This window comes from Neolamprologus brichardi, chromosome 7, assembly GCF_056152115.1.
Source record: "Neolamprologus brichardi isolate AB-2024 chromosome 7, ASM5615211v1, whole genome shotgun sequence".
Lineage (NCBI taxonomy): Eukaryota > Metazoa > Chordata > Actinopteri > Cichliformes > Cichlidae > Neolamprologus > Neolamprologus brichardi.
Window position 1 is genome coordinate 65,049,192 of NC_142110.1, and position 22,695 is coordinate 65,071,886.

At 39.5% G+C, this 22,695-nt stretch overlaps 1 protein-coding gene across 2 annotated transcripts in view; it reads right to left on the reverse strand.

Annotated features, from left to right (window-relative positions):
* The window catches only part of smpd3 (sphingomyelin phosphodiesterase 3), a 108,999-nt gene that overhangs the window by 46,972 nt on the left and 39,332 nt on the right, over positions 1-22,695 (reverse strand). For both annotated transcript variants that reach the window (XM_006805363.2, XM_087844142.1), the window contains 3 exons: positions 18,540-19,239; positions 12,580-12,822; positions 11,536-12,493 (listed from right to left, as the gene is read on the reverse strand). In XM_006805363.2, the coding sequence (XP_006805426.1) occupies positions 11,536-12,493; positions 12,580-12,822; positions 18,540-18,841 (1,503 nt within the window). In that variant the 5' untranslated portion in view covers positions 18,842-19,239. The remainder of the gene's footprint in view (positions 1-11,535; positions 12,494-12,579; positions 12,823-18,539; positions 19,240-22,695) is intronic.

Sequence of the window (22,695 nt, forward strand, 5' to 3'; positions counted from 1 at the left end):
ATACTTTGGATTACTTAATATATTATCATGCTGTTTACAACTACATGAATGTACTATTGCTGTGATTTATTACTGTTACTGAAGGTCCGCGGCTCCGAACCGTAGTAAAGGGACCTCTAGCTAATACGGTGGGTTCTGTGTCGGGCTCGTAGCCGAAAACTAGCTTTACTTTGTTGTCTGGGTCAACTTTGCTAGCGAGAGACAGAGAGAGGCGTTGAACGGCTGCTCCAACAGAACTTATTGTTTTTGGAGGAAAACACGAACACGGTGTACAGTCGAGTCTTAATAGCTTACTTACAACTGGGCTCGTCAGGCTCTCTTCTTGGCTGCAGTGGTTATTATTATATTTACATGCTTCCAGCTCCCGTTTCTGCTCGATGACAGCTCGTACTTTTCCTTTTTCTCCCTCCCTCGCTCACAGACACATAACGTGTATGGCAGTCCATTCTCCCTGCAGCACGGACTACACTGCCTATGATGCTACATTCTTTAGAGCTATACCTGTAGCATTCTGCCTATTAGCTTAGCACAACAACAACAAAAAGGCCTCGAGAGAGCGTCACCCTGTAACCATGGCAACCGTAACGCTGCCGCCTGGAACAACAGAACGTAGCTGTCAAACAAAACCCAAACAGTCCTGACCCGCGACAATATGAAACAGGGAAGTACCGCCGTGTAATCCATTTATTTCAACAAAGTAACTGTATTCTAAATACCACCTTTTTAAACGGTAACTGTAACGGAATACAGTTACTCATATTTTGTATTTTAAATACGTAACGGCGGTACATGTATTCCTTACTCCCCAACACTGTTTAAACGTAGGTATGCCTGTTACCTTAAAATCTAAGTTAAAAGAATTTAGATTTAGTAATTAGTCTGAAGTGTGATGGCGTGCTTTGTAAATATATTATTGAATTAAGCTTACTGACGCTGAGAAATTACATTAATTCCACTTTTGATTCTAAAATAATTTGAATAAACTGTTTAATTTATTAAAAACTGCTTTTAAAATTTTTATGCAAAGAGTTGGTGTTTTTAAAGTATTTTCACAAACATAGTATGAGAAAACTTCTGCAAACCAATTATTTGCAATAATTTCTTATTTATTAGCTTTACTAAAAATAAAACCATTAAAAATATTTAAAACATATTATTTAACCTGTAACAACTTGCATGCAGAACAAAAACTATATCAGTTTGCTTAAAAGTCAATGTTTGAAACGATCAAAAGGACTTTAACCTCCGAACTCTTTCATGCATTTTTAATTTCTCTTTGCTATTTGAGCTGATTGGGACCTGATGAATGTAAAAACAAAGAATTACAATTAAGATTAAGATTTTTTTTTTTATTTTTACTTGATTTGATTTGATACTGTACTTTTGTTTCTGAGAAAAATTAGATCCACATATGAGGACATTCGTTTTAAATCTGGTAGGACAGTGCCAGAGTAACATTCCCTTAAGTGGATATCAGGCATTTGTAGAGTAAAATTTAGTATTTTGGTCTAGGCAACCCAAAATGTGAAGTCCACATAGGTCCTAGGAGGTTAAAGTAAACACAGTATTTAGCAGCTGAATGTCTTATATTGTGTGTTATTTATATAGTCTTTGTATTGCACTGTCTTGTGTCTGTATCGTTCTGTTCTGTCTGGTGTTGCGTTGTCTTTGTTTTGTTGCAGTTTTTGCACATTACACTTTCGTTGATAGTCTGTTATGTGTAGCACCATGGTCTTGGAGGAAGATTGTCTCATTTCACTGTGTACTGTACGACTGCACATGGTAGAATAACAATAAAACCACTTGACTTGGCAAGGATGAGCTGACTGGAAGGTTTCACATGTTCAGACATATAGAAGACAGAAAAACTGACGTGCTTATCTTGCAGCCAGTGACATGATGAAAAATAAAGACAGCCCGGCTACAAGCAAAGTAGCTCTAGGAAATACAACACCTATAAATGAAAAATTAGGAAACCCAAGCTGTGGATATTAGTGATGGGATTTCCGGCTCTTTTTAGAGAACCGGCTCTTCAGTTTGTTTTGTTGCTTTAATTAATTTATTATTAACAATAATATAAAATTAAGCACAAAAGGAATTACTAATGTAAAAAAAGTGGTTTTATTTATATATGTTTATATATATAAATATATGTGGTGGCCCCTAGAGACAAAGCAGGTACAAACTCCAAAACACATTTCTAGCATGAACTGAACTTCCAAAACAGAGCTACCCAGATCACTTAAATTACACAATTGAAAGCATGTGTGTATTGTTTGTGTATTTATACACAATCACTCATATATATTCAAATAATTAAAAAAAAAAAAAATTCATTTACCTGTTGCTACCACACACCAAATCCGGTCGTTGGTACTTCCTGGCTTGTGTAGCCTCTAGGTAACAAAAGCTCAACACTGCGCCCTAGCATCCTGGAGCACTTCTGTTGTGTTTTGTACGTGTTTTGGAGTTTTTACGTGCTTTGTCTCTAGGAGCCACCGTAAATATACTTTTATTTATTCACTATTCACTATTCACATTTCAACTTTTAACTATTTAAATTTTCAGCTTTTTCCTTTTAAACAAATTTAAAGTGAAGCAACACAAAACACTGCAAACCACAATACAATTAACCCTGGAGAACCCATGGGGTCAAATTTGACCCCATGGTTTCCCTAGAAAACCAATAGAGATTGAAAATGTGACGTCATTCAAGGGTAAAACCGCAAAGAATTCTGGGAACTCGTGGCAAGAGGTACTAGCGCACGCAGGCTTTCAATTGAAATCAGTTACACAGCGATAAAAAGAAACACAAAAAACTGTCAAGAAGCTGTTGTATTATTAACTGCAATAGCCGGTCGCATGACAGCCACGGGAAGCCGACGGGTAAAGAGATCGTTTTTTTATCGGATTACGTCGTTGAAGAGAAATTATTCGAGCCATGTTTCTGAAGTAAAAAGAGGCGACAGATGGCCTGGATTGCAGCCATTCAAAGACCAAATATAACGTCCCAGAACACTCCAGCTCACAGGTTAGTCTGCTCCAAGCATTTCCACAAAGGTCAGTGTTTTGTTGTAGTTAATACGTCATTTTTCATAACATAATTGGTGATATAGGTTACAAGCAAGTCTGGTGCTGAACAGAAATTGTGGCGCTATGCTATCACTAATTGCCCAGTACGATTACAGCATACAATATTATTGTCACTGCTACATTTCTGTAATGCGAACCAGAAATTATTTCCACTACTAATTAATTACCGTTGAGCTCAACGGTCTTATTAATAAACGGTTAACGAATGTGTATTTATGAAGACGATTTGTGAGACTGGTAAACTTATGATACGTACGATGGTCTTTCGTTCTACACGGTGCATTTCATGGTCCTGTACCCATCCGTCGGCAAACTGTTCCTGGGCTTGTTTCAGTGACCTGAAGTTACTAAACTTCATGAGTGTATGCACTCACTCCAAGAACCGTATGATTATAAATATGAGCGTGGTGAAAGTTGGGCAGCACGCTAACATATTTTGTCCACTCTGTGTAAGGGTATAACCCTTTCACTCCTTTGATTTTTTCCTCGTGTCTTTTCTTTGCCTTTTCATCAAGTCTGTCTTTGTACGGACCGGCATTGTTCTCCTTCGTTTTGTACATAACTTTTTTGGGGGGCAAAGAAAAAGCAAGAAGGTATTGGAACCGTGCTGCAAATGCTTGCATTTGATGCGGTACTTGGATTGTTTTGCCACGAGTTACCGGCATGCAATGCGCGAAAGTCACGTGGTCTGTCAATCTCTATAGGGTCGGCTCTGACCCCATTGGTTCTCCAGGGTTAAATATAAATTAAAATATGAAAACAAAAAGAAGATGCATATTCTCTGTCATATGGACCTGCATGAATAAACCTTCTGAATCCTTTATCATCTGCAATTGAAAATAGTTGTGGATCCCTGGCTCTCTTTCTCTCTCTCTCCGCTCTGTTCCTGTGCTACTGAGTGTAACTACCGCCCCTCCCCCCTCTTCCCAGCGCAAAGCACAAGGCTCACGTGCGGAGTGAAGCAGAAAAAAGTGCGAGAGAAAGAGAGAGAAGGAAAAAAACCCATGGCTCCCAATAAAGAGCCGGCTCGCGTCGTTCACGTCAAAGATCCAGCTCTAAGAGCCATTTCGTTCGCGACCGACACATCGCTACTGGATATTTATAGTAGACGGTGTTACTGTACTGCCCACAATGTTGTGACTGACAGAAAATGTGAGGAAAATAAAGTGTAGAAGCCCAAGAATAACAAGAGTTTAGTATCAAGCCTCACAAAATGCAAAAAGCAGAGATGCTAAGAATCCTTTGTTTAAGAAAGACTTCAGATTTAGCATCCTGCTTTTTGTTGGATGTGAAAGAAACACGATAATGTGTTTGGAGAAACGCAGTGTGAACATCAGGTAGATCAAATGATGTGCGCCTAATGAGATGCGTCCCAGCCGGCGGCGAAATGAGCTGCAGTGTTGAGTAGTAATGAATGAGAATGGCCAAAGGTTCGTGGAGGGGAAGCGAAGGTTGCCAACAAGATTCTGCTTTGGAAAGCTGCCAAGATGTCTGGAGGAAGGAGAAGCGCGAGGATTAAACAGCAGGCACATCAAAGCCTGCAGCAGCCTGAGAGACAGACAGGCTGCGAGGACGGGAAACAGCAAAATGTGATTTGGTTACCCACACTGATCGTAATAACAAGTCCTAATTAGTATGTATTCTGATATAGCTGATGATAGGAGAGGTTTTAACTGGCAGCATATTCTTTATCTTAACCCTTTAAGACCTACCATAGAACCAAGTCCGCCAGAGCTTATATTATATATTTACATGCTGTGGAGCCATTTTTGGGAGCATTTCAAGTTGCTATACATCAATACAACCATTATAGCCTAAATTTTAATAATATGTCTGCATTAAGTGCATAGTAATTACATAAATTGCAAAAAAGTGCAATAAACTACAAAAAAATTGAAAATCGTTTTTGCTTTTTTAACATATATTTCTAGTTAGAGAAATTTAAGAGGCTTATCCCTCAAAACTGTAAATACAAAAAAGTTGCACAAAATAGTTTCCCACCACAGGAAATTTATTTTGAGTGTCTTTTATTTTTGAAATACACCAATTTTTATACACTGCAGGAAAAACGAAAATAAATGTTATAGTGCAAATTTGCAAGAAAGCAGCATATGCATCAAAATAAACTATTTCCAGCAGTGCAATATGAGTCCTAAGTATAAGTCATAAAGTCAAAGATAACTTTTAAAAACACCAGTATAGGCTCATGAGGCCCTGATGGTAAAAAAAAACTACATTTCCGCGAAAATGACATCACATCCGGTTTCGGGCAGGTCATGGCGGACATGCGATAGTTCACGCTGACGTCTATTCCAACTAGGAAGTGTTGTGAACAGCTGATTGGATCGGCAAAGCGTGTTTCTGGAATATTATGTTTTTGTTGCTGCAAGTGTGGAAGGAAACTGTGACCTAGGACAAGCTGATGGCACAAGATGTAAGTACAACTTCTCCGGTTTCATATGCAGAAAAATTTTTTGCGCTAGCTCACGTGGTTGCAGTGCTACCGGGATTTATAAGTAGTTGCGCAAAACGGAGCGTGCACGTCATCTCCACAGCACGTTACAAGTTTCCCAACAGAAGCTCTGAAACTGTGACGGTCAGTTTGTTTTTGTCCTGTTTTTTACTGATTAAGTTTCTTTCTCACTGCAAACAGGAAAAAAAAGTAAGGAAGAATAAATTTTTTGTTATATTTTAATAATTTTTTCATGCTTTTCATTTCATTTCATTCTTTGGTTGCAGTAGTTTAAATAGCCTATGTTTTGGTTTATTTTATAATTCAGTGAAAATGGTTTCCATCCATTACTCATACATCTGGGGACATATGCTTTCTAGATGCAAAACTACTGCATGCATCTATGGTCATGAATTTCAAAAATCCTACGTGACCTCGTGAAAGTTAGAGCATTCACAACATTTTCAGACACTTGACCTTTGACCTTGAGATCAAGATAACTAAGATTCAAACTCATCTGAGACTTCTACGTTGCTTCGTTCTCAGGTTCTCACATTTACAAACTTGGATGTTCCCAAACCCCGAGCAAAAAATGAGCAAGAATATTTCTCATAGACGCAACTGTCCAAAGTTAAAGCCTGAACTCACTGGGTAAATAAAACAATAAAAAGGGTTCTCAGGTAAGGGATGTTTCCTGGCGTCTTGGGCCAATTATGAATTCACCAGGTACTCAGCAAATGTCTTTACTTTTATTCTTTTTTATTCAATATAGAAAGAGGTTACTACAAATTGCGATTGCTGTTTAAAAGTCGCATTTTGCTATTGGAGGGTGAAGCAGGGGGTGTATCACAACAATATCCATAAAACTAATCAATAATAATTAAAAAAACAAACAAAAACAATCCAAGGTAATTTCCCTCCATCGATGGGCTGCTTTTAGTGCAGCAGATATTTTTAGATTGTCTATTTTTTGGTACTTCAGACACGGCACAGTTCCTTAAGTGAATCCATGGGATTTACTTAAAGGGAACATTGTTGTTTATTATTGTTTGTTTTTTGTTAGCAGCTTGCCGCGAGTACAACGCCTGCTAGCTGGCTAACAGCCAGCTTCTCATGAGACCTGGAGTGACCTCCTGTGCACTGAGGTGGTGAAACAGGAATGTGAAGGCAGCTTGTAAGCTGCAGCGACAGTCAGCGGGCAGCAGGACTAACAGGATGCGACTGTCAGTATGCAAGCTGTGACAGCATGTGTCTTTATTAGATCTTGCAGATGTAAGTGCATAGGTGGACATAAACAAATACATCCAGGTAGCATCGGGCCACATAAAGCAGACCCGGGAACTGGATCAGATCCAGACTCCTGATAGTTACAGTATGAGGCTGATTAATGAATTCACATACTCACAACACACAACATCACAAACATGCACACAAAAAATGGCACATATGCACCTGACTGTTGTACTGCCTTTTCTCTCCCAACATTCTGTGTGTTTGGATATGATACAGAATAAAAAAAGACTACAGTGCAAGAAAAATTCATAACGCCAAAACAAAGGAAGGACATCAGCAGCTACTATAGCAACCCGATCGCTCGTCATGTGCTCGCATTAGTAACCATGTCATAAACCCATACGACTTCCTGCTCTTGCATGTATGCATTAAGAGAACACATAGTCATGTAATGTCTTATTAGCTGCTGCCTAATGGACTCTCCAACTTTGCACTTATGGAGTAGATGAAAGGAGTCGACAGAATCATGGGCGCTCTGTTGGGAGGTGAAACAACTCCCCATAAATAATGTGCAATGCAATAAAGTGCACTACAGAAACAAATATTAGCAAAGGCAATGTCCCACTGCAATGCAGCCCATTCAGCGCAGTGCTGACCTGTTTCCCGAGCCACCGAGCAGACACATCAACAGGCAGCTGAGCAAACCAATCAACTGCACTCACTCTGATCATAAACAGCTGTGCCAGATATGACGGCATTTTGCAGGCTTCCATTTGCAGCAGTGTGGTTTTTTTCCAGCTTTTTTATAAATGACTTGCGTAAAGATATTAAAGCAAAACTATGCCTTTATGCTGATGATGAAGTCATTCTCACACATACATCCTCGAATAGTAATGGAGGGAAAGAACTTTGAATCCTAAATGCTCTGCTGAGTTTAAACCACAGGGGAAGCTACAGAGCTGAAAAATTAATCTTTGCAGAAGTGGCAAAAATCCCATCTGAGGCTGGCTCCAAAAGACCTTCAAACATGTCCCGATTTACAGCATCAGGAAGCTTGTTTGCAGCCTGGGAAAGATACAAGTTTGGCCTCTCTTGCATAGTTTCGCCCCTCATAAAAACTCTGAGTGGGGTGATTTTTTTTTTTAAACTGAGGCTACGTCCACACGTACACGGGTATTTTTTAAAACGGAGATTTTCCGTTTTAAAAAATAATCCCGTCCACACGTAAAGGCAGAAATGAAGAAAAACGCTGCGAGGAACATGCCAAAGCAGCAGGTGGCGCTATATTCCTAACCGTGCAGAAATGTTGGCCAATCAGAAGTCTAGAAGCCTCAGTGGGAAAGAGTAAACAAAGCTGGGGCATAGAAGCAGAACCGAGTCGTATGTGTGGAGGGACAGTAACTGTGTGTGTATATGTAAGCATTTAAACACTGCAGAGAGAACAATTAACAGTAACAGTATTGTAGAAATTCATTTCAGCGAAACAATAACGTGGCGCACAGTGTGACGTCAAAAAAGGCGCACACCTCTGACGCTGCGTTTTCTCGTCCACACGTAAATGCAAAAACGGAGTTTTAGAAAATATTCACCCTGGCCGGAGTTTTTAGAAATCTCAGTTTTCAGTGACCGAAAACGCCGTTTACGTGTGGACGAAAGGTGCAGACGCATAGAAAAATCTGCGTTTTCAAAAATACCCGGGTACGTGTGGATGTAGCCTTAGTTGGAGATGTGGCAGTTTGATTGACAGGTGTGCCATCACAGGAGTTGATCTCAGTGGAACTTTCTGGTAAAATAACGTAATGGAATAAATTTCTTTTTGATGTGAGATTATTATTATTATTATTATTATTATTTTTATCACAAGTCATCCTCAAAAACTTGTCCTTGTGTTTTGACATATAGATTTTTCACAGTGGAAAATTAATTTCTATATTTTATACATTCAAATGCAGGTTAATTGGAAACACATTATGCATGTTAACAGAAAATGAGCATAATAACTGCAGTCCTAACGGAGTATAAAATTGTAGAGTGTATTGTTGTTCATATATTATCCATATCTGTTTGTTACATTTTATAATTGTTTGCAATCAATACATTTTTGCTTTTCATGTTCTCGATTTCCTACTGACTCAACTGTTTTTGATTTCATATTAAACGCCCCTTAAAACCTATGTAAAACTATGCAAAACTATGTAAAACTATGCAAAATCAGAATCTGGAAAGACTCAGTAATTGCAAAAGAATTCATACAATTATACAAGTGCAGCCTACAGTGATTGGTAATTGTATTAAATTACCAACACATAAAAAATGTGATTTGGCAGTGTTTAAAAAAATCTAATTACATTTGTAAACAATGCTTTCTCTCGTTAATTACCAAAGCCATTATGCTTATCGTTATCATATCTTCACTGAAAAACAAACATTATGATAATTCTTCAACAAACATTAACAAAAAAGAAAATCTCGAAAGCATGTGACGCCTTTTTGTCGACACTACAGTGATCGATGAGGAAAGGCTGTGAGTGATCACTAATTACTGCGGTGCATTCACTCATCCCCGTGACAGATGTGTGATGTGTGAATGAGTGTGGGTGTCAGCAAATGCATTTAGCAAGTGCTTTAATTTGTGTTTTCTACCTCAGTGCAGCATTGTTGCAAATTTGTAGAAAACGTGTGTGAGTTACATCACACATGGGTTAAGCAAAGCTTGTTACACCTGGAAGAATATCAGAAGCATTTAAAAAATGTTCCCCATACAATCGCTACGATGCCACAATACTGAGATCTATAATTAATGTACACAGCCGACAGGTCATTTTAGATCTGATTCTCTGGCCTTCTTTCACACTCTCTTTCACAAATGTATAATAAGTTAATTTAGTTTAAATGGACTTAATGGGCAGATTCAATTACTGCCATGCCAAAGTCCCAGAGCAGCATCAGTGATGACAGGATTACAGCTGAAGTAGCGCCAAGCGGTTGTCAGAGCGGAGACACGTCTTTGCTGCGAGAAATATTAGGTCCGCAAGTGAATTTCAGTTCAGATGCAAAAGAAATGCTATGTGGGTGGGAAAATGATTCCAGGAAAAGAGGTGGAGAGATTGTAAGACTCCCAATCAGAGAAAAAGAGGATTGCTGCGGCACTGTTCAGGATAAAAATATGTATCAAGTTTATTCTTGGAGGAGTTTAGCAAGCAAAATAGACCCTGATGGAGACTTGGAGTTGATTTACTTTGGCCTATTTTGCTTGCCGAATTGCTCCAAGAATAAACATGTTACATGATTTTATCCTCAGCAACAGAGATGGGCAGTAACGCGTTGCTTGTAACACGTTACTGTAATCTGATTACTTTTTTAAAGTAAGGGATTACTATCGCAAAAACGGTAATTAGATTACCATTACTTTCCTGTAGGAACGCTGCGTTACTAAAACCGTGATTTTTTCCGCGAGAGTGTCTCATGACAGTGACGTAAGCGAGTGCGAAGTTCCTGACAACAGCTGTCTGCAGATCAACAATGGATAATATATCGAGTGCAGAGAGAGTATGAGCGTGCAGTGTTTAAAGTGTGGAAGTACTGACCTTACTTTAAGTTTGATTCCATAAAAAGTGACAAAAACATTAGTGTCTGTTGTTCGTGGGAAGAAAACTTCTTTTTACAGCGAAAAAACCCCCTAAACAAGCACCGAGTGCACAACGACATAACGGGAAATTCACAGAGAAACTCGCGGATTCTTCCACTGACCGCTGCACACCTGCACCAGGGTAAACCTCGCCTACCCCACTCCTGCTTTACAGGTGAAAATAGAGCAACAGGACCGCTAGTCTTTGACTTTATTTATTTTCTGCTGTGTTTTACTTGCATCTATTTGAAAGACTGAGTGTAAACACAAAAAATATTTTATTTTATGTGCTGGAATGTGCAGAAAATAGGTTTAAATGTTAAACTAATTTCTTCCAGTCAGAGAATGTTGCATATAATTAAATTTTTACTTGATGCATAAAGTTAAAAGATTAAAACTAATAAAACAAGTTTAAAAAAAGAGACTTTTACATTTGATTACATTTTGTATGATGGATTATGCAGAAAAAGTAGAATTGGGCTGAAAGATCTATCACTTTATCACCTATTCAGGTTGTAAATCGTGTTTTTAAAAAGTAACTTTTGAATTACTTTTTAAATTACTTTTGAAAATAAGTAATTAGTAAAGTAACAGGATTACTTTTTAGGGGAAATAATCAGTAATTAGTTACTGATTACTTTTTTCAAGTAACTTGACCAACACTGCTCAGCAATCCTCTTTTTTTTAAATATTGAGCTTGTGTTTGCTATACTGATGGTGGATAAGCCAGTTCTGATGAACTCCCAATAACACCTTATTAGAATCAAAGACTAATTTGTAAGATAGTGACAACAAAATGGTCAGCTGGTGGGTTCTGCTTTTATCCTGATGCATTTAGCCAACTAAAAGAACTCTTGAATGCTGCTGATAATAACACCTAAAACCAAATTCTCTGCCTCCTGGAAGGAGTCTAAATGTCCTCAAAGGGAAGTGTAAAGCATTTCAAGAAAGGTCAAATACATGAAATATTAGAGGATCTCTTGAAGAGTAAACCGTCCTCTCAGAAACCAAACCAGTGGTCACGACTCTGAAGCTGAAAGTCTGCTACTTCACCGACCGACTAAAGAGAAACCTGTGCCTCATAACAGTAACAACAAAGCAGAAAAATAGAGAGATAATGAAGTCAAACCTTGGCAAACAGCGCCCCCTTGGCCGCCAGTGCATCTTCCCCTCTGCCATTGGGGTAGCACTCGTATCGTGCATCCAGGATTGGGTAGCGGCTTGCCAGCATGAGCCCACTGTTCAGGAATTTGAACCTGGAGCAGCAGCCTTTCCAGCCATACCGCCCAACATCGCTCAGGACGTAGGGAAAATAGCGATGCAGCTGGCGCCGTAGTCTAGTAGTCGATCCATGGTCAAATACCTCCTGTAGAGCCAGGAAATCCAAGTTGGCAGGGAAAAAGGCAGAGATCTCATGGTCGAATGTTTCATCTCCGTGGCGGCGTTTTCGACCAGGGCGCTTGAATATTGATGTGCGTGGGACATGAGAGAGAGTATTGTTGGAGGATATCCCTATCCCGCCATCACTTCCATGGTAGCGAGCAAGGGACTCACGAGAAGCAGTCATGCTGCCCGTGTCTGCCCCTCCGTGCTCTCCAGGCCGGTGGTTCCCTGTCTCCGCCTCCTCTTCCTGGGGGTCCGGCTCTGGAGCGCTGATGCTAATTTGAACCCCTGAGGTGTGAAGCGGACAGTCTGTTGCGGGTTTTGGCTGGGTCCCATCCCCATGCATGGGACAGTCATGATGACCAGGAGCACTCTGAGCTACTGTGGAATGCACGGGGCAGTCTGGAGCCTCCCCTGAGGTGTGAATGGGACAGTCTGAGCTGCTTTTAGCCCCCCCTTGGTGGAGAGGGCATTCTGCTGTAGTGTCTGCCCCATCAGGGTGCACAGGGCATTCAGCAGAGCCCTGGTCATTCACAGAGGGGTGAACGGGGCAGTCAGTGGCACCTGAGGGGTGAATCGGGCACTCGGTGGCAGGTTCAGTTTCGGTGTCGGCTGGGCCATTGGTTGTGTGTGTTTGGTCTGGACGTTGGTCCAACGATGAGGTACGGCGGAAACCTGTGGCAAGGCTGCTGAAGGACGCCGCACTGATAAACATAACAGAAACAATATGAACATAGAGGCATTTACTGCAGATAAGTGCAGAGGGAAGTTTGGATTGATCTCGTCATACCTGATAGAAGTGTTGGTAGGTGAGTCAATGTAGATTTTAATCTGAGGTCGGCTGGCACCATTGCGGATCCTCTTCCCTACCTCCCGTGCTCTCCGGTGGGTGTCTGACAGGTTGTTAAACCTTGCTAGGGAGTCAGGCAGAAGGCAAACATTGGCACTGCAGAAACAGAAGCTTCTGCCTTGTGGCCTCCATTCCCCAATCCCAGCACCTGCTTGACCTTGTTCAGCCTGGTGTTTGTCTGGCCTAGACAAGACAGAAAAAAAACACCTTTAAATGCAAATATAATACCAGAAGAAAAATAGGGCATTAGAAGCAAAAGCATTTTTTTAAAAGAAGAATTTTTCCCAGATTTCTTTTTTCAAAAGATATACTTAGAGAACCATTTTATTCTACCTTCATCTTGAGCCTACACTCATTGAGAGTAATATCATACTGGTCATCTAACTCTGAGCAATATTAAAGAAATCCAGCTGCTTCACACACAGGATCTTATAGCCATAAGGAAGCTAATCAAATGCAAATACTTTTTTAAGCAGAATCTCTCAAAGCAATTAGCTGCTGAGCAGTTTTGAGGTTTCTGCTTATTAACCTTATTATATCAGTAATGTAGTCTAAAGAAATAGATTACATTTCTGTCACTTAAAGCGGTTAGGACCATTTGTATTTGGGTATTAAAACAGTTTTTTAAATTTTGTATCTGTGCACAAGCACAGTGAATTTAATAAATAAATAATAAAATAAATAATTTCAGAACCTGAACCATTTACTTTAGTTTTTTCTTCAGTAACTGTAAAGCTTCTTTGTTGAGTTCTGATCAGTTGGCTGACTCGTCAAGAATATCCAATTTATTTTCCTTGAGAAACTCTTGGGTTTGTTTTGCATAATATCCATTCGGACTGTGAGGCAACATCTGACGAGTTTTGCAGCAGATAGCTGAAACTGCGCAAAGTATAAAGCTCTCTACACTTCAGACTTTGCTAAAATAAACAGTAGTGATTCTGATCCACTTGTAGACAGAGGCAAAGCTACAAAAACCGTCTACTGTCTAAGAACCTATGGTGTATGCCACTTAAACACCGCCTGAAGTTTGGAAATCATACACCATCTGAACTGAGCTGTAGTAGTTGACTCCATGATACTAAGTTTTATTCTAACGTGATCAACATTTTAAAAGTGATCTATTTAACCCAGACCAGGTAGTTTTGGTGCCTAAAGCACAGCTGGTGTCATTAGTTCGTGGGAGCATATCAGTGAAGACCTGAACACAGATGCTAAAAGCAAACTAACTGAGCTGCAAACACAACTTTTATTAGGTTGATGTGATGTCCAGACATGTAAAGATCCACAAGAAAAGAAACAGCAGGAAAGGAGCAGACAAGAACAGAGAAGCAACAGAGACACTAAGAGAAAGACTGAGTGGAACTGTTTATTCACAGTAAGGTTAACTGGGAGGGTGGAAACCAAAGGGTAATGAGACACAGCTGAAGGAAGTCTAGACAATGGAACAAAGCGAGACAGTGTACCACACAGAGACAATTAACTGACAAGTTAAAGCAATGAAACTGAAACAAGGACACAAATGAACCTTAACCCTAATCTTGAATGTTCATGTAAGACAAAAGTGCCACAGTGCACATAAGCTCCATAAACACAATCAGTAACTTAAACTAACAAGAACTGAAGGCTCATAATCTGTTGTAACTTTATTGCAGTTTATTGTTTGATAACAGCATTTTGTCACGATCCTGGGTCTTATGACCCAGCGTTTTGAGTTTTAGTTCATTTTGATGTTTATAGTTTCTGTTTAAGCTCATTAGATTTCTATTTTCATTTGCTTATTCTATTCCCCTTGTGTTTTCAACCCTTGTGTTAAGTCTCCCTTATCCTTCATACGTTTCATGTCTGTTTCTTATGTTGTCAAGTCCATGTAGCCATGTCAGTGTTTCATTGTTTCCTATTTTATTTTGAAAGAGGTCCTGTGCTTTGGTGGTCTGTTTTGCTCTTTCCCTGTGGGCGTCGTTATGTTCATGTTGTGTCTACTTTGCCTTTCTGTCCCATGTTTCAGCTCCCTATGTTCTGTCTCAGTTGGTGTTAAGTTTACATGTTTTGAGTTCAGTCAGTGTGTTTCCTGTTTTACTTTGAAGGTCCACGTCTCATGTGAGTGTTTCTGGTTTTGCTTCCCTTGTCTCGTCCAGCCTGATTACTCCCAGCTGTGCTCTCCTTCTGTGTCTCATTCCCTCGTTATCCCTCTGTGTATTTAAGCCCTGTGTTTCTCTTTGTCAGTGTCGTAGTCTCCCTCATGGCTGTGTTTCCTTGTGTTTTAGTTTACCCATGTCCCAGTTTAGTTTTCCATGCCATCCTGCAATAAAGCAGCTTTTTGAGTTTAATTTCGGTGTGGTGAGTTTTGCGTTTGCGTCCTTTTCCTGCCTGGACACAGCCGAAACATGACACATTTTGGTTATTTTGTAAGTGATTTAAGTGTTATTCACATGTTTAGTGAGAGCTGTTAATTACAGATTTAATTTTCTGCTAAAGGGGAGCATTTAACAGGTATTTTCATTAGAAAACTGCGTTTCCCAGAATCCTTCGTGGTAGACGAAAGTTACTCTGGGTTTTAGCTAGCAAAGAAAGTTTCGGGAAGCCATTATATGTTGCTTTGATGTCGAGAAGTTTATTTGTTGTACATTCCCCTTTTTGAAGCCTTATATAAAGACTATCGTTTCTACATCTGATGTCTGATCCATTTTTTTGGCTAAGTGGATTCGCCACAACATAATCAACAATGTTGGCTACGAGTAAAACTAAGAAAACCTAAAACAACCAAACAGACTAGAAACAGATAAAAAAATTGGATTCACATCTTCTTCTTAAACCGTCCTTCCTGGGGGGAAAAACTCATAAAATAATAGGAAATTAAGACAAAAAGTTTAGTTACTGTACATATTTCCTCACATTGTGCCAAACTGTTTATTTATTAATTGGTAAAATAAACTTATAGTATTCTTGATCATATCTAACTCTGTTAAGGTAGAAAAATAGTGCATCTAAGTTGGATTTAAGTAGATTCTTTTTTGTTGTTGTATCTTGAAACCCTTTGCTGGTGAGATGGGGTTATAATAATACTACTACACTACCAGTCCAAAGTTTGGACACATCTAGCCATCCAAACTTGGTGCTGTATACTTTGATGCAATGAAATGTTGAATTGAGCCTAGTCTTTGATGAGTGTTATGAAAATACTGTTGAGACAAACTTGTTTTCATGCAGAAATCTTTCAGGAGTTGTCAGTAGCATGAAATACAAATACATTCATTATGTGAGATGTTTTTGCAGCATATCAAGAATAACAAAGCTATACGTAAATTCAGTAAGTTCTTAGGATGTCGTGTTATCCAATTTCCTTTTTACCATCTTTCAGATAAGAACACAGTGAATTCTGTACTATCACCAAGCAGCTGGGCTGTCCTTGAGACTCTGTGGAGAAAAATAAACTGGATCAAACAGTTATGTCAGTGTACCCCGCAAGGTGCAACCAGGCCTTACAACTTTTAGCCCTTCTCATAATAATAGTGTGATTTTAATTATAGAGGGTTTAGGAATAAAAACAGACATGCACACATCATAGCAGACTGTCTGTTTTTTTTGTTTTTATCTGTTTTACTCTCAAATGATTATTATGTGATGTACACATGCTATGTATTACATTTTCTATTTTCACTCGACCATTTCTACTCTACCCCCTCTTTATGCTTCTGGCCCTGAACTCTACTGCCCTCGGTGCTTTTTACCTTTTTAAAGACATGAATATACAATAAACTGTTACTAGGTGACTGTTGAAACAATACTTAAAATACTAGAAACTCACATTTTACATTTGCCATCTCTAAACTGCTAATTATAGGAAGATTGTGCTGCTGTCCCACAGCAAACAGAGCTAAATACTGTATTTCCCATTTTGTGGTTATGGCGGGTTGCCACTATGGTGGGTGTTTGGATAACAAAACACCCACTGAGAGCCGATGGAGTCTTGCAGCTGGAAAGCAGACCCACGAGCAAACTATTTACACAAGATAATGACTTCATTTTCTCCTTCTTGAAATATCCAACCCCTGTGAATAACTGGCTCTTTAGATAAAAAATGAAGCATGACTCTACAACTGCTCGGCCCATTTTTCACGTTACATTGATCCAGGGCCTCATTTTCATTCACAGTTTAGTTGAAAGCCAGTCTAAAATGTGTAAACCGGTATAAAGTGCGTTCATCCAGTCATCTTTAAACTGAACCACTGCAAGGACAAAGAAATGCCTACATGGTTGGCTGTAGGTCTGCACTCCTCACCTGTAGAAACCTTAAGCAGGAAAAGAGGTTATTCAGATTGTGTTACCTTAAAACAGTCAGGTCACTCAACATAATACTGTCTAAAGATGGTCTAAAGCAAGCCTATTCAAATGGCCCAGAAGCAACCTGCAAGTGGCCCTGCCCGTGGTTCTGGCAGAAACACAGAAAACGCAACAAATTAATTAATTAATTTAAAAAAATTAAAAATTCCTACAGCGTAGTGTAGACCGTGAATGCAACACTCCTAGTAGCCTAGCAATATTTAACCCACAATGCACCGTAATGTAAATATATTAAACGATCGTTGTAATGTATGATGTGACAACAGCAAGTACAGTTTAATTGCGAGTTTAATAATCTTACAACTGGAATTGTACTACCATGGTGAGGGTCCTGTACAGCCCAAGAGAGAGCTGCAGCAGCTTCCCTTCGTGTTTGATTCTTGCCGAAGATTCTGAAACAGTGAAATTCTGCATGCTGGCCGTGGTGGATGCGGTAATAAGTGACAAAAAAATTAAAGTAAGTGTGACATCTGCTATTAAAAACGTACCCCTGTCAGACAGTTCAAATATTCATCGAGTTGAAGTTCTGTGAAGTTCTGGCGTCAGACGAGTTTGAAATGCTGTTAGATGACCTGAAGAAAACTGATTTAATGTCTATAGCAGGAGATGGGTTCACAGACAGAACTGATAATGCACAGTTGTGCATATATGTCTGTTTTTTGGATGGAAAATTGCTCGGCTTACTACCGTTAGAGGGGCACACAGCCGGCGAAATAATGTTTGAGAAGATCTCAGCTCTTTTTGAGGAAAATGGTCTGGATATGAAGCTTGTCTGTAAACCTGTGACAGATGGGGCTCCATTCATGGCAGGAAAAGTATTATTATTATTATTATTATTATTATTTCAAATGTGCAAAAAAAATAGTTAGTTATACTTCCCTTTTTTTTTTTTTTTTTAAATAAATGGACCTTTCGGTGTGCATTTTTGAGAGGTCACCAGATTTACAGGGGGGAAAGGAATAAAAAAATTACTTGTTTTTCAATACAGTTGTGTGGGTTTGAAATTGATCATGATCTGCTGCTTACTGGCTGCAAAAAAATATCTGGCCCAGATAAACTCCTCTGTTTGAAAATCTGGCCCAACTAACTTCTTAGTTGAATAGCCATGGTCTAAAGTAAAAGACACTACATCCTTACAAAATCAGATATTATGTACAGTGCTGTGAAAAAGCATTTTTGCAGTTTTGTCACACTTACATGTTTCAGATTAAACAAATAAAATATAAAACAGAAGTAAATAAAAAAGGCCTTTTTTAAATGATGATTTGATTTATTAATGGAGTAGTTTTGCTAGGCCGGCCACTCCTTCACCACTATTCCAATTATATTTTTTACATAGGACTAGGTAAGGTTGGATAGCGTTTTTTTTCCTTTAATAAATGAAATCATCTAAAAACTGTACTATGTACTTATTTGGGTAACTTTGTCTATTAGGATGTGATTAATGATCTGAAACATTTAAATGTTTAAATCAAGTTTGGTAAAAATACTTTTTCAGAGCCCTGTAAATTCACAGAAACAGCAGCAGTAATAAATAATATAGCCGGGTTGGCACTAACCTGCAGTAGGTGTACAGGTAGGGCTGGCGGATTGCCTGCAGGGGAGCCCAGATGATGAAGCCCAGCAGAGCAAAGGGCAAGGAGGCGAGGAGGAGGAGCAGGTAAAGGGGTGCGGCGATCAGCACACATAACGTGAGGAAGGAGCAGGGATCCTGGGAGCGCTGTCGCTTCTCCAGCGAGGTGGCCACACAGGACGCCAGGAGCCGGTCCAGGAACCAGTAGCAGGGAAACACCAGGCTCCACGACAAGCCATCCAAGAAGTGCAGACAGGCACTGGAATACGGGGTGATGTGGAGGACCATCTCTTTCCTTCTTTCTCTCTCTTTCTGTCTGTCACTTTCTCCTCACCTTGCACGTCCACGCCCACATACACTATAATCAATCACAAAATCTCTTCCACTAATTACATAAGCAGAAATAAATGAAAAAAGATCAGACTCAAATGTAGACCCTCCCCCATTCCTTGGAGAAAGGAACACTACATGGTTTGGATGATTTCTATCTTCACAGGAAAGCTTATCTCAGTCTCGCTGCCCCTCCCTCAGTAATTACACCCTCCACAGGAGGGGTCAAGGAGCGCAGTCTCGAGGTAGGCAGTTGTCATGATGAAAGCTATTCCCTTGATGACGGATCTATGATTGCGAGGACTCAAACCACCTCTGCGGGGGGTATCCACTCAACATCAGCATTTCCTCCAAACCTGAAGAAAGAAGCACATCGATAGAGGAAAGGCGGGAGAGAAGGAAAAAGAAGCAGGGGATCAGTTTCCACAGTTTCCACTGGGAGTGAAACTCATGCATGTCAGAATGACTGTAATTGCATAATAACAGCACATCCCCACAGAGGCTTGTAAGCTACAGGCAAAAATTATTTACTGTAGCTTGTCTCGTCTTACAAGAAGAAATAATAATGTATGACAGCGAGTACAACATACTCCTGACAACAACACATTATAGGATGTATTTTTTTCAAGCTATTTCAGAAGACAAGCAGTTGATCAGACTGTGGTCATACTACTGGGGTGCACGAGATAGTCAGTTGGATGTGCAGAAGGAGCAATCGGCTGATGTGGGTTGGCACTAAAATCAGCTGATTTGCATGGATGGCAGCTAAACTTGACTTTGTAGCCTGCTTACACTTATGTTGCATCTACACTGGAAGTGATTTGTTTACCGGACGTCACTTTGAAGCTACCTGCAGGTCGCTTACGGACATTCCAGTAACCTAGAAAAAAAACTTTATGTATTTACTACCACGTCATGAGCCAATCAGTGGCCTTTGTCATTCTCACTGGTAGCTGTTCCAGTCACTCGCCTGCAAGTTTAATAAAGTTTATCTCAGGTCTGGCCAGAGATGGGCAGTAACGCGTTACTGTAATCCGATTACTTTTTTCAAGTAACGAGTAAAGTAAGGGATTACTATTGCAAAAAACGGTAGATTACCGTTACTTTCCCGTAGGATCGCTGCGTTACTGCGTTACCATGATTTTTTTGCGAGAATGTCTCATGACAGTGACGTAAGCGAGTGCGACGTTCCTGACAACAGCTGTGTGCAGATCAACAATGGATCATATATTGAGTGCAGAGAGAGTATGAGCGTGCAGCGTTTAAAGCGTGGAAGTACTGACCTTACTTTAAGTTTGAGTCCATAAAAAGTGACAAAAACATTAGTGTCCGTTGTGCGTGGGAAGAAAACTTCTTTTTACACCGAAAAAACCCCTAAACTTCCGAGCAAGCACCGAGTAGCTACGACGTAATGGGAAACTCACAGAGAAACTCGCGGATTCTTCCACTGACCGCTGCAGCACACCTGCACCAGGGTAAACCTCCGCCTACCCCACTCCTGCTTTACAGGTGAAAATAGAGCAACAGGACCGCTAGTCTTTGATTTTATTTATTTTTTGCTGTGTTTTACTTGCATCTATTTGAAAGACTGAGTGTAAACACAAAAACTATTTTATTTTATGTGCTGGAATGTGCAGAAAATAAGTTTAAATGTTAAACAAATTTCTTTCAGTCAGAGAATGTTGCATATAATTACATTTTTGCTTGATGCATAAAGTTAAAAGATTAAAACTAATAAAACAAGTTTTAAAAAGAGACTTTTCCATTTGATTACATTTTGTATGATGATTATGCAGAAAAAGTAGAATTGAGCTGAAAGATCTATCGCTTTATCACCTATTCAGGTTGTAAATTGTGTTTTTAAAAAGTAACTAAGTAATTAATTACTTTTGAAAATAAGTAATCAGTAAAGTAACGGGATTACTTTTTGGGGGAAGTAATCAGTAATCAAGTAACTTGACCAACACTGGGTCTGGCCCACTTTCATTGTCAGCAGTGCTGCAGTAACAGGTCCACTTAAAAGTGTTGTGTTTGATTCTGAAAAGATAACGTGACTTGCATTTGAGTATTTCTCAGAGCATAAATATTATATAAACTAAAGAGTTGAAAGATACGATGATATTAACGACTACAAAGCTCCTGAAGCTGAAACAAAGAGATTTCTTTTGCACGAGCACACACAAATCCACTTTTTAGCCCGCAGTGTTTAAATAATTTAAAGTCTATGTTTAAATAGGAGAAGGGCTGTGGAAACAGCTCGTCGTGGAATCAGTAATTGTTACAAAAAGGGTATCACAAAGGAAAGGACATTAACCACGTCGTTCTTCCTGCCCGCAGATGACTTAACCAGAAACTCCAACCCTAAATGCTTTTTAACCAACTTTAATATCAGCATAGGCAACAGAGGGAAGAGAATCAATCCCACCGACATGAATAAGTAATGACTAGATTAATTCATTCATGTCAACAGGCGAGTTTAGGAAGACAAAGAGAGTGCTGACCTTGGTGTAACATCATATGCCCAGCAGAGAAGGGCAGTGGAACAACCCATGCTTTTGAATGAACCTTGTCTCATTTGCTGTGCAACAAGACAACTATAAACTTGCTGTAACCGTGGAGAAATGCTGCGTGCATATTATACTCACAATCCATATTAAAGCAGAAAGTAGGTAAAGCAATTCTGACAAAGCTCACCAAATGAATGAAACTTTTCATTCTGTATTTGGACTGTATAATCACACCTCCACAGGTCCAAAGACAGCACAGGCTGTCACGTATTCATCTTTCTTTTTGTCAAGGGTCTGCTTTTTAAAATCTATTTAGGATAGAAGACTTTCCAGCAAAACATGTCTGTGGGAGCTGTTTGTCTACTGTTTTCTCCCCAAATGAAGCTCTTTTGTCAGACAGGCTCATTCTCTGAATAGGACATCTCTCCCAGAATTACCACCTCTTCCATCCTTGTAATCTTCTTGTGTAGGGTCGAAACCTTTGTATACTGTAATGATTCGTATTATGACAGAGGAGCTGCCTGTGCTACTACTTGCTGACTTCCTGCTGCGATGATTGACCTGAAAAGATATAAAGAGATGACCTGCTGACTAACCAGTGGGCATAAGGGGCATATGACGGCAGTGTTTTACTGACTGTCTTTAAGTCTAACATGTGGAAGTCCACACTTCAATTCTCACTGGACATATGGAGAAAAGAGGTAGCACTTTTTGGGATTAAACTTTGCAGCACTTTTTAAAAAATCTTTGGTCGGCCATGAACTAAGCATTACATCTTAAAACTGTAAGCTAACCTGTCCATAGGCTGAATGGCACCGGTGAGGCAGACAGGTGTACTGAGAAAGGCGACTTTAGCCATTATTTGCTAGGCCTCACCAAGTCACTGAACAGGACCCATCTTCCTTGGTTTTGTTTTTGATGAAATTATGTGATAAATAACGTGACCTTCAGTGCTATAGAGCATATTTTTAGCATTTTTGTATTGTGCACTCAAAAGCCAGTGGGTGACATCCCTGTGGCATCTTGTATGTCTGGTGAAGTATGGTTTAAAGTGAGTTTATATGATTATATTTTGAAATAACAAGCATAATAAAAACCATTTATTATGCTCCAAATACTAGATTTCCATATCTATTTTTAGTTCACTTTCTCAAAAAAGAAAGCAGACAGAAGATAGCACCCTCACCCCTTTCATCCATCCATCATCCATCCATCTACCCATTTATTATTTATCCATCTATCATCCACTGACCCATCCTTCATTTATCCATTTTTCTAGCCATTGATCCAACCATCCATGGACTG